This window comes from Rattus norvegicus, chromosome 10 (genome assembly GCF_021556685.1).
Source record: "Rattus norvegicus strain SHRSP/BbbUtx chromosome 10, alternate assembly SHRSP_T2T, whole genome shotgun sequence".
NCBI lineage: Eukaryota > Metazoa > Chordata > Mammalia > Rodentia > Muridae > Rattus > Rattus norvegicus.
In genome coordinates, this window is record NC_141543.1 from 48,252,303 (window position 1) to 48,266,435 (window position 14,133).

A 14,133-nucleotide genomic window follows, 5' to 3' on the forward strand; every position below is an offset into this window, starting at 1 on the left:
GGGATCGAGTTAAACCCCGCCCCTGAGGGCGGGCGCTACGGAGCGCGCCAAGGCCCAAGCCGCGCCTCTCACTCTAGTGCGCCGCCTGGGACTAAATTCTAAGCCCCGAGGTTAAACATTTTCTTTAATTAAAGATTTAGACCTGTAGAACCGGCCAACCAGCCACTGAGGTTTAATCTTCAAGGCAGTTCATTTTTTTTTCTAATGCTACGTATCGGTATTCTTTGTCAATTTTGGGAGGTGTTTTAAAGACAATTGCAAGAATGTATTAAACTAAAATACTAAAAGGATGAATCTGATCTTTGGCTCAACACTCGGGAAGCTGAGGCAGGAGGATTGCCCTGAGCTCCAGGCCAGGCAGCCTAGGCTATCGTGTGAAAGCCTGTCAAAATAAATTAAAAAAAAAAAAGAAATGAGTCAGGAATTAGAGAGGACAGGAAGAGATTCTGTAGTTGGGAGGGAATTCTGACTCTGGGTTCTTGGTGTTCAAAAATTAAAGAGCAGAGGTTTGACATTGTGCCTCCTGCTTAATGGAGTGCCAATGCTGAGAGAACTGGTTAGTGGCATGAGAAAAAAAGAATTGGACTTCGCTTACAACTCAAACATGAGCAACTTGCTCAGATCCGACTATACTTCTGTATTGCTGTTTGCCCTTCCTGAATGTGGCGTATGAAAACTTACAATGTCTATCATCAATAGAGAGCCCTTACCTATGCTAGCATAGCCTATGGGCACTAAATTCAGAGTCACCTGTTTCCACATTGATCACTAGTTTTGCCAGGAACTTAGGTCCAATCTGTCCAGATGTTTCTCACTTCTTAATATTTGCCTTGCTGGATTGCTGGATGAAATAAGGAGATTTAGTAAAATCCAGGTATCTATGGCAGTAAATGCACACAAATGTATTAGCTCATCTCTTAGTCAACCTTGAGGTTGGTAGAAACAGGGTATTGCACATCAGGTTGGTCTTGGTCTTTATTTAGTGTGATGTGTGTGTGGCGTGTGTGTGGCGTGTGTGTGGTGTGTGTGTGGTGTGTGTGTGGGGTGTGTGTGTGTGTGTGTGTGTGTGTGTGTGTGTGCGCTCATATTTCACAGTGTGTGTGCATGGAGGTCAGGGAGTTGGTTCTCTCTTTCCATGACATGGGGCCTGAAGACTGAATTCAGCTAGTCAGGCTTGGTAGAAAACTTCCTGACCAGCTGAACCACCCGTCCCTGTTAGTTTTTATTTTGGGACAGGATCTCACTTTATGCTCTGACTAGCCTGGAACCTGCTTTGTAGACCAAACTTCATTGACTTCACAGAGATCTACCTGCTTCTGTCCTGCTGAGTGCTGGGATTAAAGGCATGGGCCACCGTGCCAGGCAATTTGGTTTCTGAAAGAGTTTTCTTAATAATGTTCACAAATTTGTGTAAGTAGAGTGATCTTTCTTTCCTCTCTCTCTCTTTTTTCCTCCCCTTCAAGAAACTGTGTAGATCTAAATGGCCTGGAATTTGCAGCCTCAAACTTGTGGAGATCTTCCTGCTTCAGCCTCTCCTATGCTGCGATTATGAACATATGCCAGCCACGACCCTGGGCGTCTTTTGAGGCAGAGCCTGGTTTGTGTGTCACGGTGTCTCCTGATGTTGGTAGTTCCTAACAAGAACCCTGAGGCCCACTGAGAACATAGTTTGATGAATCAGTCTGTCTGCATTTTAGGCTTAAACACTATCTTATAGTAAAGACAAACTAGATCCATTCTTGTTTGTGATTAATCCTCTGTTTCTCACTGATTGGGCTATGCCCCACTGGTACCCTTAACTACAAATGGTTTTATGTGTTCCAAGAAATGGCAACTATGTTTTCGATTTAAAACCATCTTGTTAACCCTACTTTTGTTTCAAAAGGTTTTTCTGTATGACTACCTTCTTTTTTTTTTTTTTTTTTTTTGGTTCTTTTTTTCGGAGCTGGGGACAGAACCCAGGGCCTTGCACTTCCTAGGTAAGCGCTCTACCACTGAGCTAAATCCCCAGCCCCTTATGACTACCTTCTTAAGACCACCTTGCAATCATGACTTTGTCTCAGGAGGTCATTAGGAACTAACTTATTAGTCTGCTCCAATTATAGTTCTGCTCCTGTAACCCCACCTGGTAAATCCATTTGGAACACCCCTCCTACCCCCTGAGCTATAAAAACCTTGTCTTCATGTCCAATGCTGCCTTCCCAAATGCTGCCTTAGGGGAAGGCAGCTCCTGTACACGAATAAAAAAGCTTGCTTCAATTAACTGATTGCTTTAATTAATTTGGCCATGACGACTTGGATCAGTGGTCTTTCTCATTATCTTTGGCCTCAAATATTTGGGATTTACAGGTTCCCCTACCCTTTTCAGGCTGCTATGGTGTGAGACCACAATTTTTCTAATTTTCAATCTTTATGAGGTCATTCTCTACAAAACAAGGCTGGTCTGACTAGACTTTCCACAGGACGACGCATTCCTGGTCTCCATGACAACGCACTCGGACTTTCCGGGTCCGAAAGGCAAGCCTCGGACTGCGCATGCGTGCAGGCAGCCGGCGTTTGAACTCCGAGGCTTCCGTAGGGCCAAGGATGGCGGCCGCACTGCTGCGAGAGTTGGGTAAGTCTTATGGCTTTCTCAGAATTTAGGGTTGAAGCGGTAGTGAGAATCAAAGTTGACAGCTCGTACTCGTGTTGCAGGTGCACTGTGGGTACCTAACCTGAGGATCTGGACAACTCAGATGCTGCGGTAAGTGTTCTGCCACGAAAATTCTAGCAAGCTGTGTCTGGTCTGCATCCCTCAGAGTGCCCTTGTGTGCCAAGCGGTGCTTTAGGCCTCAGGTAGAGGGCGGTCCGGCCCAAGAGTGCTTTGTAACCCTGTGAGGACTGTTGGCTCCGAGGGCTCCTCTCAGTGTTTTCTGAACAGCCTCTCCCCATTCCATGGCCACAGTTCGACTCTTCCACGTTGTGTGATATACCAACAAATAAACATTCCTAGTTATTTCTCTGTTCACTTACCGTGGTCAAGGACTGTTTGGAAACTCGACGCTTGCCTGACATTGTATACTCTACGGTGTTGTTTCTCAGCGCCTCAGACAACTGTTTTGAACCTTTTGCTCTGTAGAGCATTATGGAGCCTCTCGAGAAAACTGTTTGAGTCTCTTGACATAGGTCAGTCTGACTTCCGCTTACCAATCAGATTCTGGGATCCCAGGCCATGCAACGTGCTAGGAGACAAGCGGCCCTGTATAGAGATTAAGGAATACAGTTGAGTTGGCCTGGATCCATAGGGTACATAGGGAGTTTGGATTGCATATATAGCACTTGCAAATTAATTGCTTCGTTTGGAGTAATATTTTGATTTAATTTAATTATGGCAGTCTGGTATTTGCTTGATTCAGTTTAAGACCCATTTCAGTCTTGAGTATTCCTAAAACCTGTAACTATTCATAAAACTGTCACCACTAGTTCTGGGCATACTTATTTTATCAAACATCACATTAATTGCCAAATCTGTATTGGGGTTTTGAGAAATGCAAGGCACGGGGTTGGGGATTTAGCTCAGTGGTAGAGCGCTTGCCTAGCAAGCGCAAGGCCCTGGGTTCGGTCCCCAGTTCCGAAAAAAAAAGAAAAGAGAAATGCAAGGCACTGCTGCATAAGGGCTGATAGTCAGACAGACAGACACACAGACAGTATGTACTTCGGAAGAAATCTCATTTAATAGTTTGTCATAGTGACTTAGGATCGAAGTCAAAGCTCGTGGTTCTGTCATCCTGCTGTGAGTGATGATATACAACGATGTTAGAGGCCTTAGAGACGTGGTCTCTTTCCTCTTTCTTACATATATGAAAACCAAGGCCCAAAGAAGTGACAGTGAGCCCACTGGCTTTAACTGTGTAGAAACGTACACACGCATGACTCAGACTGGAGAAGAAAGGTCTGGAGACCACTGGCATGTTTGGAGGGGAGACAAGACAGATAACTGTTCAGTGGGTCTCATTTTCAATAACACTAGCCGTCCGGGCTATGCAGTGTTAGATACTGCAGGGTGCGGAGTACTAATTAGTCATCCAACAGCAGAATGAAGCTCATTTTGCTCTCATACTACATGTAATTATATCTGAAGTTTATTGAGAGTCGGAAGCGTCGGGCTAAAGATTTTACTAAGTATCTCATTTGTCCTATTTCCCTAAAAGGGTTTCCCTATTTAACTTTCCTTAAATTTATCTGATAGGTTTAGTTATCGAAGGCGATACCATGACGGTATTATCTTTACTAATAGTTGGGTTGTCTCTTTTTGGCCTGTGGGACTATCTATAGGTGGCTCCCAAGTACCTTTTGTGGGCTTCTGTGGTCTAGCTTACTTGGTTTGTGCTCTGGAAAACCCTATCTTGCCTGTCTTGCATGCTTTCTGCTTTGGATCTTGTGACCAGCCATTTCCTCCAGAAGTTTGGTTCTTTTCAGTAGAAATATTCAAGAACATAGTCTTTGGACTGGAGTGGTCATCACTTCCAGCTGGGTCACTTTTTACAGGTTTCATTTAGGATAGGAAATTTCAGTTCTCTTACTCTGTAGGTATCTGCTAAGGCCCTCAGTTGTCAATGAGACTGAGAAATAGAGTTATAGATAAAAGCTGGATAATCACGGGGTCAGGAGAGATGGCTTAGCCATCTGGTTGCCCTTCTAGAGGCTCTGGGTCCAATTCCCAGAACCACAAGTTGGCTAACAACGGTCTGTAACTCCAATTCCAGGGCATCCAATACTCTGTTCTCTCTTCCAAGAGTAATGCATATCCATGGTGCTTACAGGCAGAATACCCAAATGCATACAATGAAAGTAAGTCTTTATAGTATATTAATAGGAAACTGGGTTGGTGGTGTGCATCTTTGATTCCAGCGCTCGGGATGCAGAGGCAGGTGGATGTCTATGCACCAGCCTAGTCTATAGAGAGCTCCAGGACAGTCAGGAAAGGGTTTCAGTTGAAGGAAAACATGAGCATCCTTGTTTCAGAAGGGGCTCCATGAAGTGCTCAGGCACAGCAAGAGGGGTCGGAATTTGGTGAGATGATGGGAGAGGCTACCGTTGTAGTTGTGGAAGATGGCAGTCCTGAACTAGGGTGGTGGCAATAAGGAAGGAGATGAGGCCTAACATTTGAGAGAGTTCTTGGTAGCATTGATAATACTTGGTGTCTGGCTCTGACAGGGAAGTCGAAGATACACAGTAGAACATCCAGGGGTTGGGGATTTAGCTCAGTGGTAGAGCGCTTGCCTAGCAAACGCAAGGCCCTGGGTTCGGTCCCCAGCTCTGAAAAAAAGAAAAGAAAAAAAAATCCAAGGAAGGTTTATTTAGAGATGTAGAAGATGGCTGCCACTGGGGAAGACAGGAGGATAACTGGACATGTGGGGTGTGGAGGCCATGGAGTAGTGAATTTAAGGTCTTTTCAACTTCCACTTACCTCTCCGATGGCTTCAATACTTGACATTCAGTGAAAGCACCGACCTCTCCTGTTCTCAGCTCTGTCCCTTTGCACAGGTGATAAGGACCTCTGTCATCTGTGGGGTGTGTCTTCATCCTCTGCTAGGTGAATCTTTTTTTTTTTTTAAATATTTATTTTATTTATTATATATGAGTACACTGTAGCTGTCCTCAGACACACCAGATCTCTTTATAGATGGTTGTGAGCCTAGGTGAATCTTTTTTAAGAGCCATCTTTCCAGACGTGGTGGCTCATACCTTTAATCTCAGCACTCGGGAGGCAGAGGCGGCAGATCTCTGTGAGTTTGAGGCTAACCTGGTCTACATCATGAGTTCCAGGACAGCCAGGGTTATATTTGAGACCCTGTCTCAAATCCATCCCCTCTAAAAAAAATTGCCTGAAGCCACTCTGCAGTCCTCTGCTGCCTGTCCTGTGCTTTAGTTTTACTCTGCCTTCTGGTTCTCTTCCTTCTTTGTCTTGTGTATTTATCAAGGTTGGGCCAGATAAGGAGTAAGTCCATTGTATCTTTCAGTCTTTTTTAGGACTAAACTGACTTACCACATTCACCCGTCAGTCAGGGCAGAGTGTGGGTTAATCCCAGCTCCCGTTTGCCTTAGAGTTGCTGGCATTCACTCTTAGCCTCCAGTAAACCAGCTCTGATGTGTCTGATGGTACATTGTAAATGAACTTCTGATTGAGAGCCTGAACTTGTCAAGGTGGTGGTGATGTGGCTCCCGGAACTGCAGCTAAGTTCCGAGTTCCTGTTGTCTTAATGGCTTCCTCCCTTTCAGAGTTTTACCGCAGTCGTGTATCCACACAAGCACTTCTCTTGACATTTCTCGAAGATGGGAGAAGAAGAATAAGATTGTTTACCCGCCTCAGCTGCCTGGCGAGCCTCGGAGACCAGCAGTGAGTTTATGGGTGAAGTAATCCCCTAATTTTTAAATTTACTTTTATTTTCTTTTGAGTCAGGTCTTGACGCTGCTTTTGAATTCAATACTTAGCCCAAGCTGGTTTTGAACTCATAGAACTCTGCCTGCCTCTGCTTCCCAAGTGCCAGGATTGACGGTGTGCACCACCATGCCCTGCCCGACCAGTACTCATGTTCTTATGTTCCAAGCAGTGAGTTTTTTGTTCCGGGTTAAAGGGCATTGTGAAATAATGTACATGTTGTAATTAACTGACCTAACGGTACCAGATTGCCTCTGCATCTTACGTTGCCCATGGCTTGTTTGCTTGCCTTTACCTAGCCCCTAAACCGACCTAAGGGTTTGAAATGCTGATTTTGATGACATGAGGCTTGTTGGTGACAATCACCACCACCACCACCACCACCACCACCACCACCACCACCACCACCACCACCACCATCATCTCATCATCATTGGGCTTTTTTTGAGACAGAATCCATGTAGCCCTGGTTGTTCTCACTATATGGCCCAGGCTGCCATTACACTCACAGAGTGTGTACCTCTGCATCCTGCGACTGGGAGTAAAGTCGTGTGCCAGCACGCCCAGCTGGTAACTTACTGATAGTGAAGCACGACCAGTTGGAAATGTTGCTCTAACCATTGTGAATTTGAATTTAGGCACAGTGACAGTTTTGTTTCCTTTAAACCTCAGGTTTGCATTGCATCATTGGATGCCTACCACAGATGTATCTTAGTTTTAGCTGCTCAGTTAAAACTGCTTACATTGAGGGGCTGGGGATTTAGCTCAGTGGTAGAGCGCTTACCTAGGAAGCGCAAGGCCCTGGGTTCGGTCCCCAGCTCTGAAAAAATGAACCAAAAAAAAAAACAAAACAAAAAAAAAAAAAACTGCTTACATTGCATACTTGAGACTGTTGGAGATTAGTCTAGGGACATGTTGTAAAGCAAAGTCCAGCTCGAAGTGAATTTGTGGAGGCATGCATACACAACTGCTAAAAGGTTTGGGAATTACACCTGAGCAGTACTACATCCAGTGTATGCAGAGGTATGGCTCAAAGCCAGGGCTAGGCAAACATTCTAACGGCTGAGCCACAACTCCAGCTATGTATTAAAAAAATACTTTTAGTAAAAAAATTAAAAAAATATAGTTTTTAAGTGGTAGACGGGCCAATAGTGGGAAGAAGGTGGACTTTGAGAGTCTGTGGAGAGCTTTGGGAGTGTCTTATTAGGGTTTCTATGACTGTGAAAAGTCACTGTGACCATGACAATGCTTATAAAGGAAAATATTTAATTGGGCCTGGCTTACAGTTCAGAGGTTTAGTCTGTTATTGCCATGGTAGGCAGCATGGTGGTGTGCAGGCAGACAGATGTGGAAGAGGAAGCTGAGACTTCTCCATCCAGATCTGCAGACAACAGGGAGAGACAAAGCAGCACTGGGCCTGACCTGAGCTTCTGGAACCTCAAGGGTCACCCACACTGACACACTTCCTCTACCAAGGCCACATGCACTGTAACAAGGCCACGTCATGTCCCAGTCCTTTCAAATAACACCACTCCCTGTCCACCTATGGGGGCCATTTTCATTCAAACCACCACAGGAAGCACCCATGTTAGACCTGGATCCTCCCATGCCTGGCTGTTCCTCTGATCACAGGTTTTTAGGTCTTGATCAGACCACTTAGTTTGTCAGTTTCAGTTTATGAAAGGATTATAAGACAGTTCCTCTCTCAACTGAACTTACTAAAAAGTGCTTTGTGAATTGTGAATTACTCAATATCTACTTGGTTAAAAAATTATAGTTTCAGGACTTGAGAGGTAGCTTAGAGGTTAAGAACACTTGTTCTTGCAGAGGGCCTGAGTTCAATTCCCAGTACCCATATGTAACCCCAGTTCTAGGGGAATTAGTGCCTTCTGACCTGCAAGAGTACCAGGCATGCACCTGATGCACATCTGTGCAGACAAAACATACATACATATAAAGTAAATAAATTTGAAAAGATTATTGTTTCAGTTTCTTTCTTACTAATCTTTTTTTTAACATAATGAGACTGAAAAAAGGCAAATTTGTCTGAAGGTTTTGTCTAGAGTCTTTGTAGTATTTTGTTTTATTTCCTGTGACGATAGTTTTGTCATTAGGCATAGAGTGTGGGAAGTAAAAGCTATGTCACTGTCACTTTGATGAACCTGCTGAAACAGGTTTTTCTCTTTTTCCTATTTGCAAGGAAATTTACCATTGTCGGAGACAGATAAAATACAGCAAGGACAAGATGTGGTACCTGGCAAAATTGGTAAGCTAACATGACTACTCCCGTGTGATACCCAGGAAAAGAAGCCGTGGCTCCTCCTGAGGACTGCAGTATGAATGGTTTTTATCCCAGTGTTCCCAGGGAGTAGGGAGTGTCACTGTGTGTCCAGTGACCCGCAGGTTATCAAGAGAGACACTAAATACATTTGAAGCCAGGGCAGCAGAAATGCGGGCAGCCAGAGGACTGGGGCACCTGCTTGCTCACCTGGAGTAGTTTTAATATCGTAACACAGTGGGTTCTTAAGTGTTTATCTTGGTGAAGAAGGGAGAGATAACCCAGGACAAAGAGGTTTAACCTCAGGATGCTGTTGGTTCTTGTGTGTTCTTAGTGAGGAGCAGAGAGAAATGCAGCAGGTACAGAATCATTTATCCCATGTGAGATGGAGGAGTGTGGTTGGTGTCACATTGTCTTTCAGTCATGTCTGCCTTAATAGTTCTGAAATGGTTACACAGAAAGCTGTTGGTTTTATCTTGCAGCACTTAAAGTTTGGTTTTAACTAAGAGGTAGGATCCCTTTCAAACCTCTGTTTTTCTATTTTGCTTGGGTTTAACTCAACAGTTTCCAGAATTGTACTGTAAGGCTCTCGCCGTCACTGAAATATTCCTTCTGAGTTTGTTCATTCATCTGACCTTCTTTAGATACGAGGCATGTCCATTGATCAGGCTTTGGCTCAGCTGGAGTTCAATGATAAAAAGGGGGCTCAAATAATTAAAGAGGTAAGACTTGGTAGTTGGGAGGGATGGGCATGCAGCCATCTTTAACCCCAAATCCTGGGTTTCTGAAATTCATGGTGTACATGTATTTTTTTAGTGAGATATGGACTTGTTGCTCCCGGGTTTATGAAGTCTCTCACATTCCTTGTTCCTGAGATGCTCTTCACTTTTCACCTGGGTTTCCTCAGGTGCCTTTACCTCATGTACCAGACACTGTTTAAATTGTTGGTGGGATGATTAGAAGCCTTTTCTTTTTTTTTTTTTTTTTTTTTTTTGGTTCTTTTTTTCGGAGCTGGGGACCGTACCCAGGGCCTTGCGCTTCCTAGGTAAGCGCTCTACCACTGAGCTAAATCCCCAACCCCTAGAAGCCTTTTCTAAACAATGACTTGGGGCTTATTCTGAGGGTGGTACTGAAGATAAAACTCAGGGCCTCGTGTTTGCCAGGGAGGCCCTCTACCAATAAGCTGCACGTCCATCCCAGACATGGTATGGTTTTGGTTTTGGTTTTGAAGAGAGTCCTTTCTGAGGGTGGGGAGCCAACTTCCACAATGAGAGCTTATGATGTTATGTGAGTAATTAAATGGAGGAAGCCATGGCATGGCACATAAAACTGGGAGTCATGCTGTCCCTAACACTTCTTTTGTGGTCGTGGGTTTGGATTTGTACATAGGTGGGCCCTAGGGTTGCCATGCCTCACTGGGTACAGTACTAATGTGCAGGCACATGACTGATCTCCTTTTAGAATCCTGGAGTCCCTGACTCAGATTGAGTGTTCTTTACCAATGGCATGACCTAGGGGTGTGGGCTGTCCTCCCTTCCCTTAGAGAGCCTCCAAGGCTCCATTGTAGCTCTTAATTCATTCTGAGGAAGGAATTCTCACTGTACCATTTTCCTTGATACAACCAGCAATCAAAGTTCATCATGGCTATGTGTAGTTATAAATGCCTTTAATCCCACACTCTTGGGAGACAGAAGTAGGCCAATCTCTGTGAGTTCCAAGGTATCGAGATCTATAAAGTGATAACTTGTCTAAAAAACAAAACAAAACCCATCAATAAATAAATAAAGTTCACTGTGAAGTGTAGGCTTGAATTGGTATATTTTAGGCAACAAAAGATGAGATATTTAATCACACTTTAGTTTAGAATCAGCTATATGAGCGGGCTTCTTTTGTCATTTAAGGTTCTCTTAGAAGCACAAGACATGGCAGTGAGAGACCATAATGTGGAATTCAGATCCAACTTACACATAGGTAAGACTTCTTCCATCTCTAGCACCTGCGATGTCTCTGGTATCTGAACACTTAGACCTCCATTAGCGTTTAGCACCGCAGGGTCAGTATGCCGGGAGTGGTACACTTGCTAGCCTCTCACTGCCTGTTGTAAAAGGGGCTGAGGTGGGGAAGTCTCTCTCAGCAGTGGTTGTTACCCAAGGATCAGAACTGGCTCACGTTGCCACCCTTTATTCACAACAAAACCGAGAATCACCACAAATTACCTAAAAGCTAGATTAATCTTTAGTCGTGGAGCACACGCTTTAATCCTAGCACTTAGGAGGCAGAAGCAGATGGCTCTCTGTGAGTTCAAGGCCAGTCTGGTCTACATAGCAAGCTTTAGGACAGTCAGAGCTATGTAGATTATTGGGGGCAGAGGTGGGTGGACAGAAAAGATAGATGAATTGTCAAGTGGAAGGAGGGGATACAGGTTCACATGTAAACTTTAAGGGTCAGTTTTGGTTTGTTTTGAAGATTTATTTATTTATGTGTATGAATGCTCCATTTGCATGTACACCTGCATGCCAGAAGAGGGCATCAGATCCCATTACAGATAGCTGTGAGCCACCATGTGGTTGCTGGAAATTGAACTCAGGACCTCTGGAAGAGCAGTCAGTGCTCTTAACCACTGAGCCATCTCTCCAGCCCCTGATGGTTGATTTATAATGTGTTTCTGTCATTAAAATGACTGAAATGGAGCCTTCTAGTGATCAGGCTGAAGGACCTGCTGATCTGTAGAAGAGAGAGAAACACTGAATCATCCAATCAGTGATCAGGCAAATGAATTACATAATTCTTTTTTTTTTTTTTTTTTTGGTTTTTTTTTTTTGGAGCTGGGGACCGAACCCAGGGCCTTGCGCTTCCTAGGCAAGTGCTCTACCACTGAGCTAAATCCCCAACCCCGAATTACATAATTCTTAAGAGAATAATATAAAATATATGAAAAAAGTTCAGCATCCTCAGCCAGGTTGGGCAGTGAGACCCTTAAACACTCAGAAACTAAGACTAGACCGAGCGAATGGTGCAGCTACGCCATCCTTAGCACACACCCACCCAAAGGGCTCTGAGTCGGCATACCATAGACCCCTGCACAGCCATGTTCCTGGGGTACTGTTGAAAATATCCAAGGTAGTACACATGCACAGAGCACACTGTGCACCGTAGGGGGTCACATCTCTTCGCACCTTTATGTGGGTGGATTCCAAGGGCAAACTCATGTTGTCAGGCTTGCATGGTCGCTGCTTTATGTGCTGAGCGTTTGCAGTCCCATTCCTGCCTTGTCTGCCTGGGTGCTGGGGATGGGATTTCCCTTTGCCTGCAGGACCATATATAATCTGTCCCCATGCTCACCTCATCTCGTGTTTGTGTGCCCCATTGTCTGCCTAAGCAAGTCCAGCGTGCCCGCATCAGGAACAGGGATGGGGAGATCCTGGTCGGGTCAGGCTTCTCTCTCTCAGCGATGACTCTTATTTCTATTTCTGAGACTTAGTCTCATGTATCTGAACTGACCTCAGACTTGCTGTATGGTTAAGGATGACCTTGAAATCCCGATCCTCCTGCCCTTCCTGGATACAGGTGCCAGCACCACGCCTAGTCTCAGGGGTGCCTCTTGGCATCCCTTCCATCCTGTCAGTCTGTCAGATTTGTCAGATTCAGGAAACTCGCCGTTAATCGAAGCTATTACTACATTCCCTTTCCTCTGCCCGATGGAATGTGGCAGTAGGGTCCATGCGTCATGCGTCATCTAGAGCAGTGCCTGGCTCCTCGTTAGTGCTCAGAGACGTGTGCTTGACATGACTGTGTGCTAGCCCACCAGCAAACTCCCGTACTCTTAGGATCTACTGAAAGGTGGGGGACCTGCTCAGCTGCTGCAGAGGCAGTCCTGTAGATAGCAGATGTTTCCCATAATTCTCTTTCCTTCCTCTGTAGCTGAGTCTACCTCAGGTCGAGGCCAGTGCCTGAAGCGCATCCGTTACCATGGCCGAGGTCGCTTTGGCATCATGGAGAAGGTCTACTGCCACTACTTTGTGAAGCTGGTGGAAGGACCGCCACCCCGACCCGAAGCACCGAGGACAGCAGTTGACCACGCCAAGGAGTATATTCAGCAGCTGCGCAGCCGGACCATCATCCACACGCTATGAGCTGTGACGGCCATTCTGGTCCGCAGTGTATATACCTTACATTTATTTTAAAAGTAAAAACAAATGATTTTTATGCTTTTTCATTGAATTATTGAAGTGTAGTGTATAACTACAAAGTTTTGTGTCGGGGGGTGAGGGTGTGGGTGGTTTGTATGTTTCCTGGTGAGCATGTGCTGGGCCAGAGGATTTTTCCAGAGGATTGGAAGCAACCTTACCACTGCATTCTAAACCAGACAGTAGGTGGCACTCTCCTCATGGCAACCATCAGTTTCCAAAGTACTAGTGAGACTCTCACAGATCCCTCCTTCCCTCCCTCCCTCCCTCCCTCCCTCCCTCCCTGAACAGTGGCATTGGTGTTTTGAGGTGGATTGCTTGAATCTGTATGTTACCCAAGCAAAAGACTCAATTCCAGGCTCTTTTTTTTTTTTTTTTTTTTTTTTTTCCGGAGCTGGGGACCGAACCCAGGGCCTTGCGGTTGCTAGGCAAGCACTCTGCTGCTGAGCTAAATCCCCAACCTCTCCAGGCTCTTCTTATTTTGTTGTTGTTTGTTTGTTTTTGGCTTTTTGAGGCAGGATTTCTCTGGGTAGCCCTGGCTGTCCTGGAACTTGCCATACTTCTTTTTTTTTTTTTTTTTCTCTTTTTCGGAGTTGGGGACCGAACCCAGGGCCTTGCGCTTGCTAAGCAAGCGCTCTACCACTGAGCTAAATCCCCAACCCCTTGCCATACTTCTTAATCCTTCCAAAACAGTTCAACTAGTTGGGGGGCCAAATAATGTAATATATGAGCCTATGGGGACATTCTTATTCAAATTACCTTTTTTTTTCATTTAATTTTATTTTATGTGTATGGATGTTTTTCCTGTATATGTGTCTGTGCACTATGTTTGTTCAGTGCTTGCAGAAATTAGAAGAGGGCTTCAGATCTCCCAGAACTGGAGTTACAAGTAGTTGTCAGCTGTCATGTGGGTGCTGGGAATTGAACCTAGGAGCTCCTCAAGAGCACAAGTGCTCTTAACTGCTGTGCTTTCTCTCCAGCCTGTAAACATTCTTGACAAAGGTGCGAGAAGCGAAGAGAAATGACAGGTAGGGTGGTGCTAGGGGTATGCACACACAGGAGAATAAAATGTCCGTCTCTCTGCCACTGCAAACCACACCTCAGAATAGATCAAAGATCCAAGTGCAGCTAGAAATGGGGAGAAAGAGAAAACAAACTTCTCGGCACTGGTAAAGAAGAGGCCACACATGGCTCTGTCTAGCTAATAATATCCAACCAGCAGGGGCCGCTGGTACGCAGAGTCTCTG

The 14,133-nt window shown here is 45.0% G+C and overlaps 1 protein-coding gene across 2 annotated transcripts; it reads left to right on the forward strand.

The window, feature by feature from the left end:
* Positions 1 to 2,560: 2,560 nt before the first annotated feature.
* Positions 2,561 to 12,920, forward strand: Mrpl22 (mitochondrial ribosomal protein L22). Of its 2 annotated transcripts, none has more exons than NM_001105781.1 (7): positions 2,561 to 2,614; positions 2,695 to 2,743; positions 6,262 to 6,379; positions 8,622 to 8,687; positions 9,344 to 9,421; positions 10,601 to 10,670; positions 12,621 to 12,920. In NM_001105781.1, exons 1-7 carry the CDS (start codon positions 2,587 to 2,589, stop codon positions 12,830 to 12,832), a joined length of 621 nt encoding a protein of 206 aa, NP_001099251.1. In that variant the 5' UTR covers positions 2,561 to 2,586; the 3' UTR covers positions 12,833 to 12,920. The 2 variants fall into 2 exon arrangements, with proteins under 2 accessions (NP_001099251.1, XP_087426423.1); XM_087570297.1 differs by having other exon boundaries at positions 2,566 to 2,614; positions 2,695 to 5,575; positions 5,682 to 6,379; positions 12,621 to 12,905.
* The last annotated feature ends 1,213 nt before the right edge of the window (positions 12,921 to 14,133 follow it).

Bases quoted from the DNA above. Each gene is read 5' to 3' on its own strand.
- Mrpl22 (NM_001105781.1), top strand. From the start codon at position 2,587: ATGGCGGCCGCACTGCTGCGAGAGTTGG. The intron at 2,615-2,694 runs GTAAGTCTTATG...CTCGTGTTGCAG, and splicing joins CGCACTGCTGCGAGAGTTGG to GTGCACTGTGGGTACCTAAC. The intron at 2,744-6,261 runs GTAAGTGTTCTG...CCTCCCTTTCAG, and splicing joins TGGACAACTCAGATGCTGCG to AGTTTTACCGCAGTCGTGTA.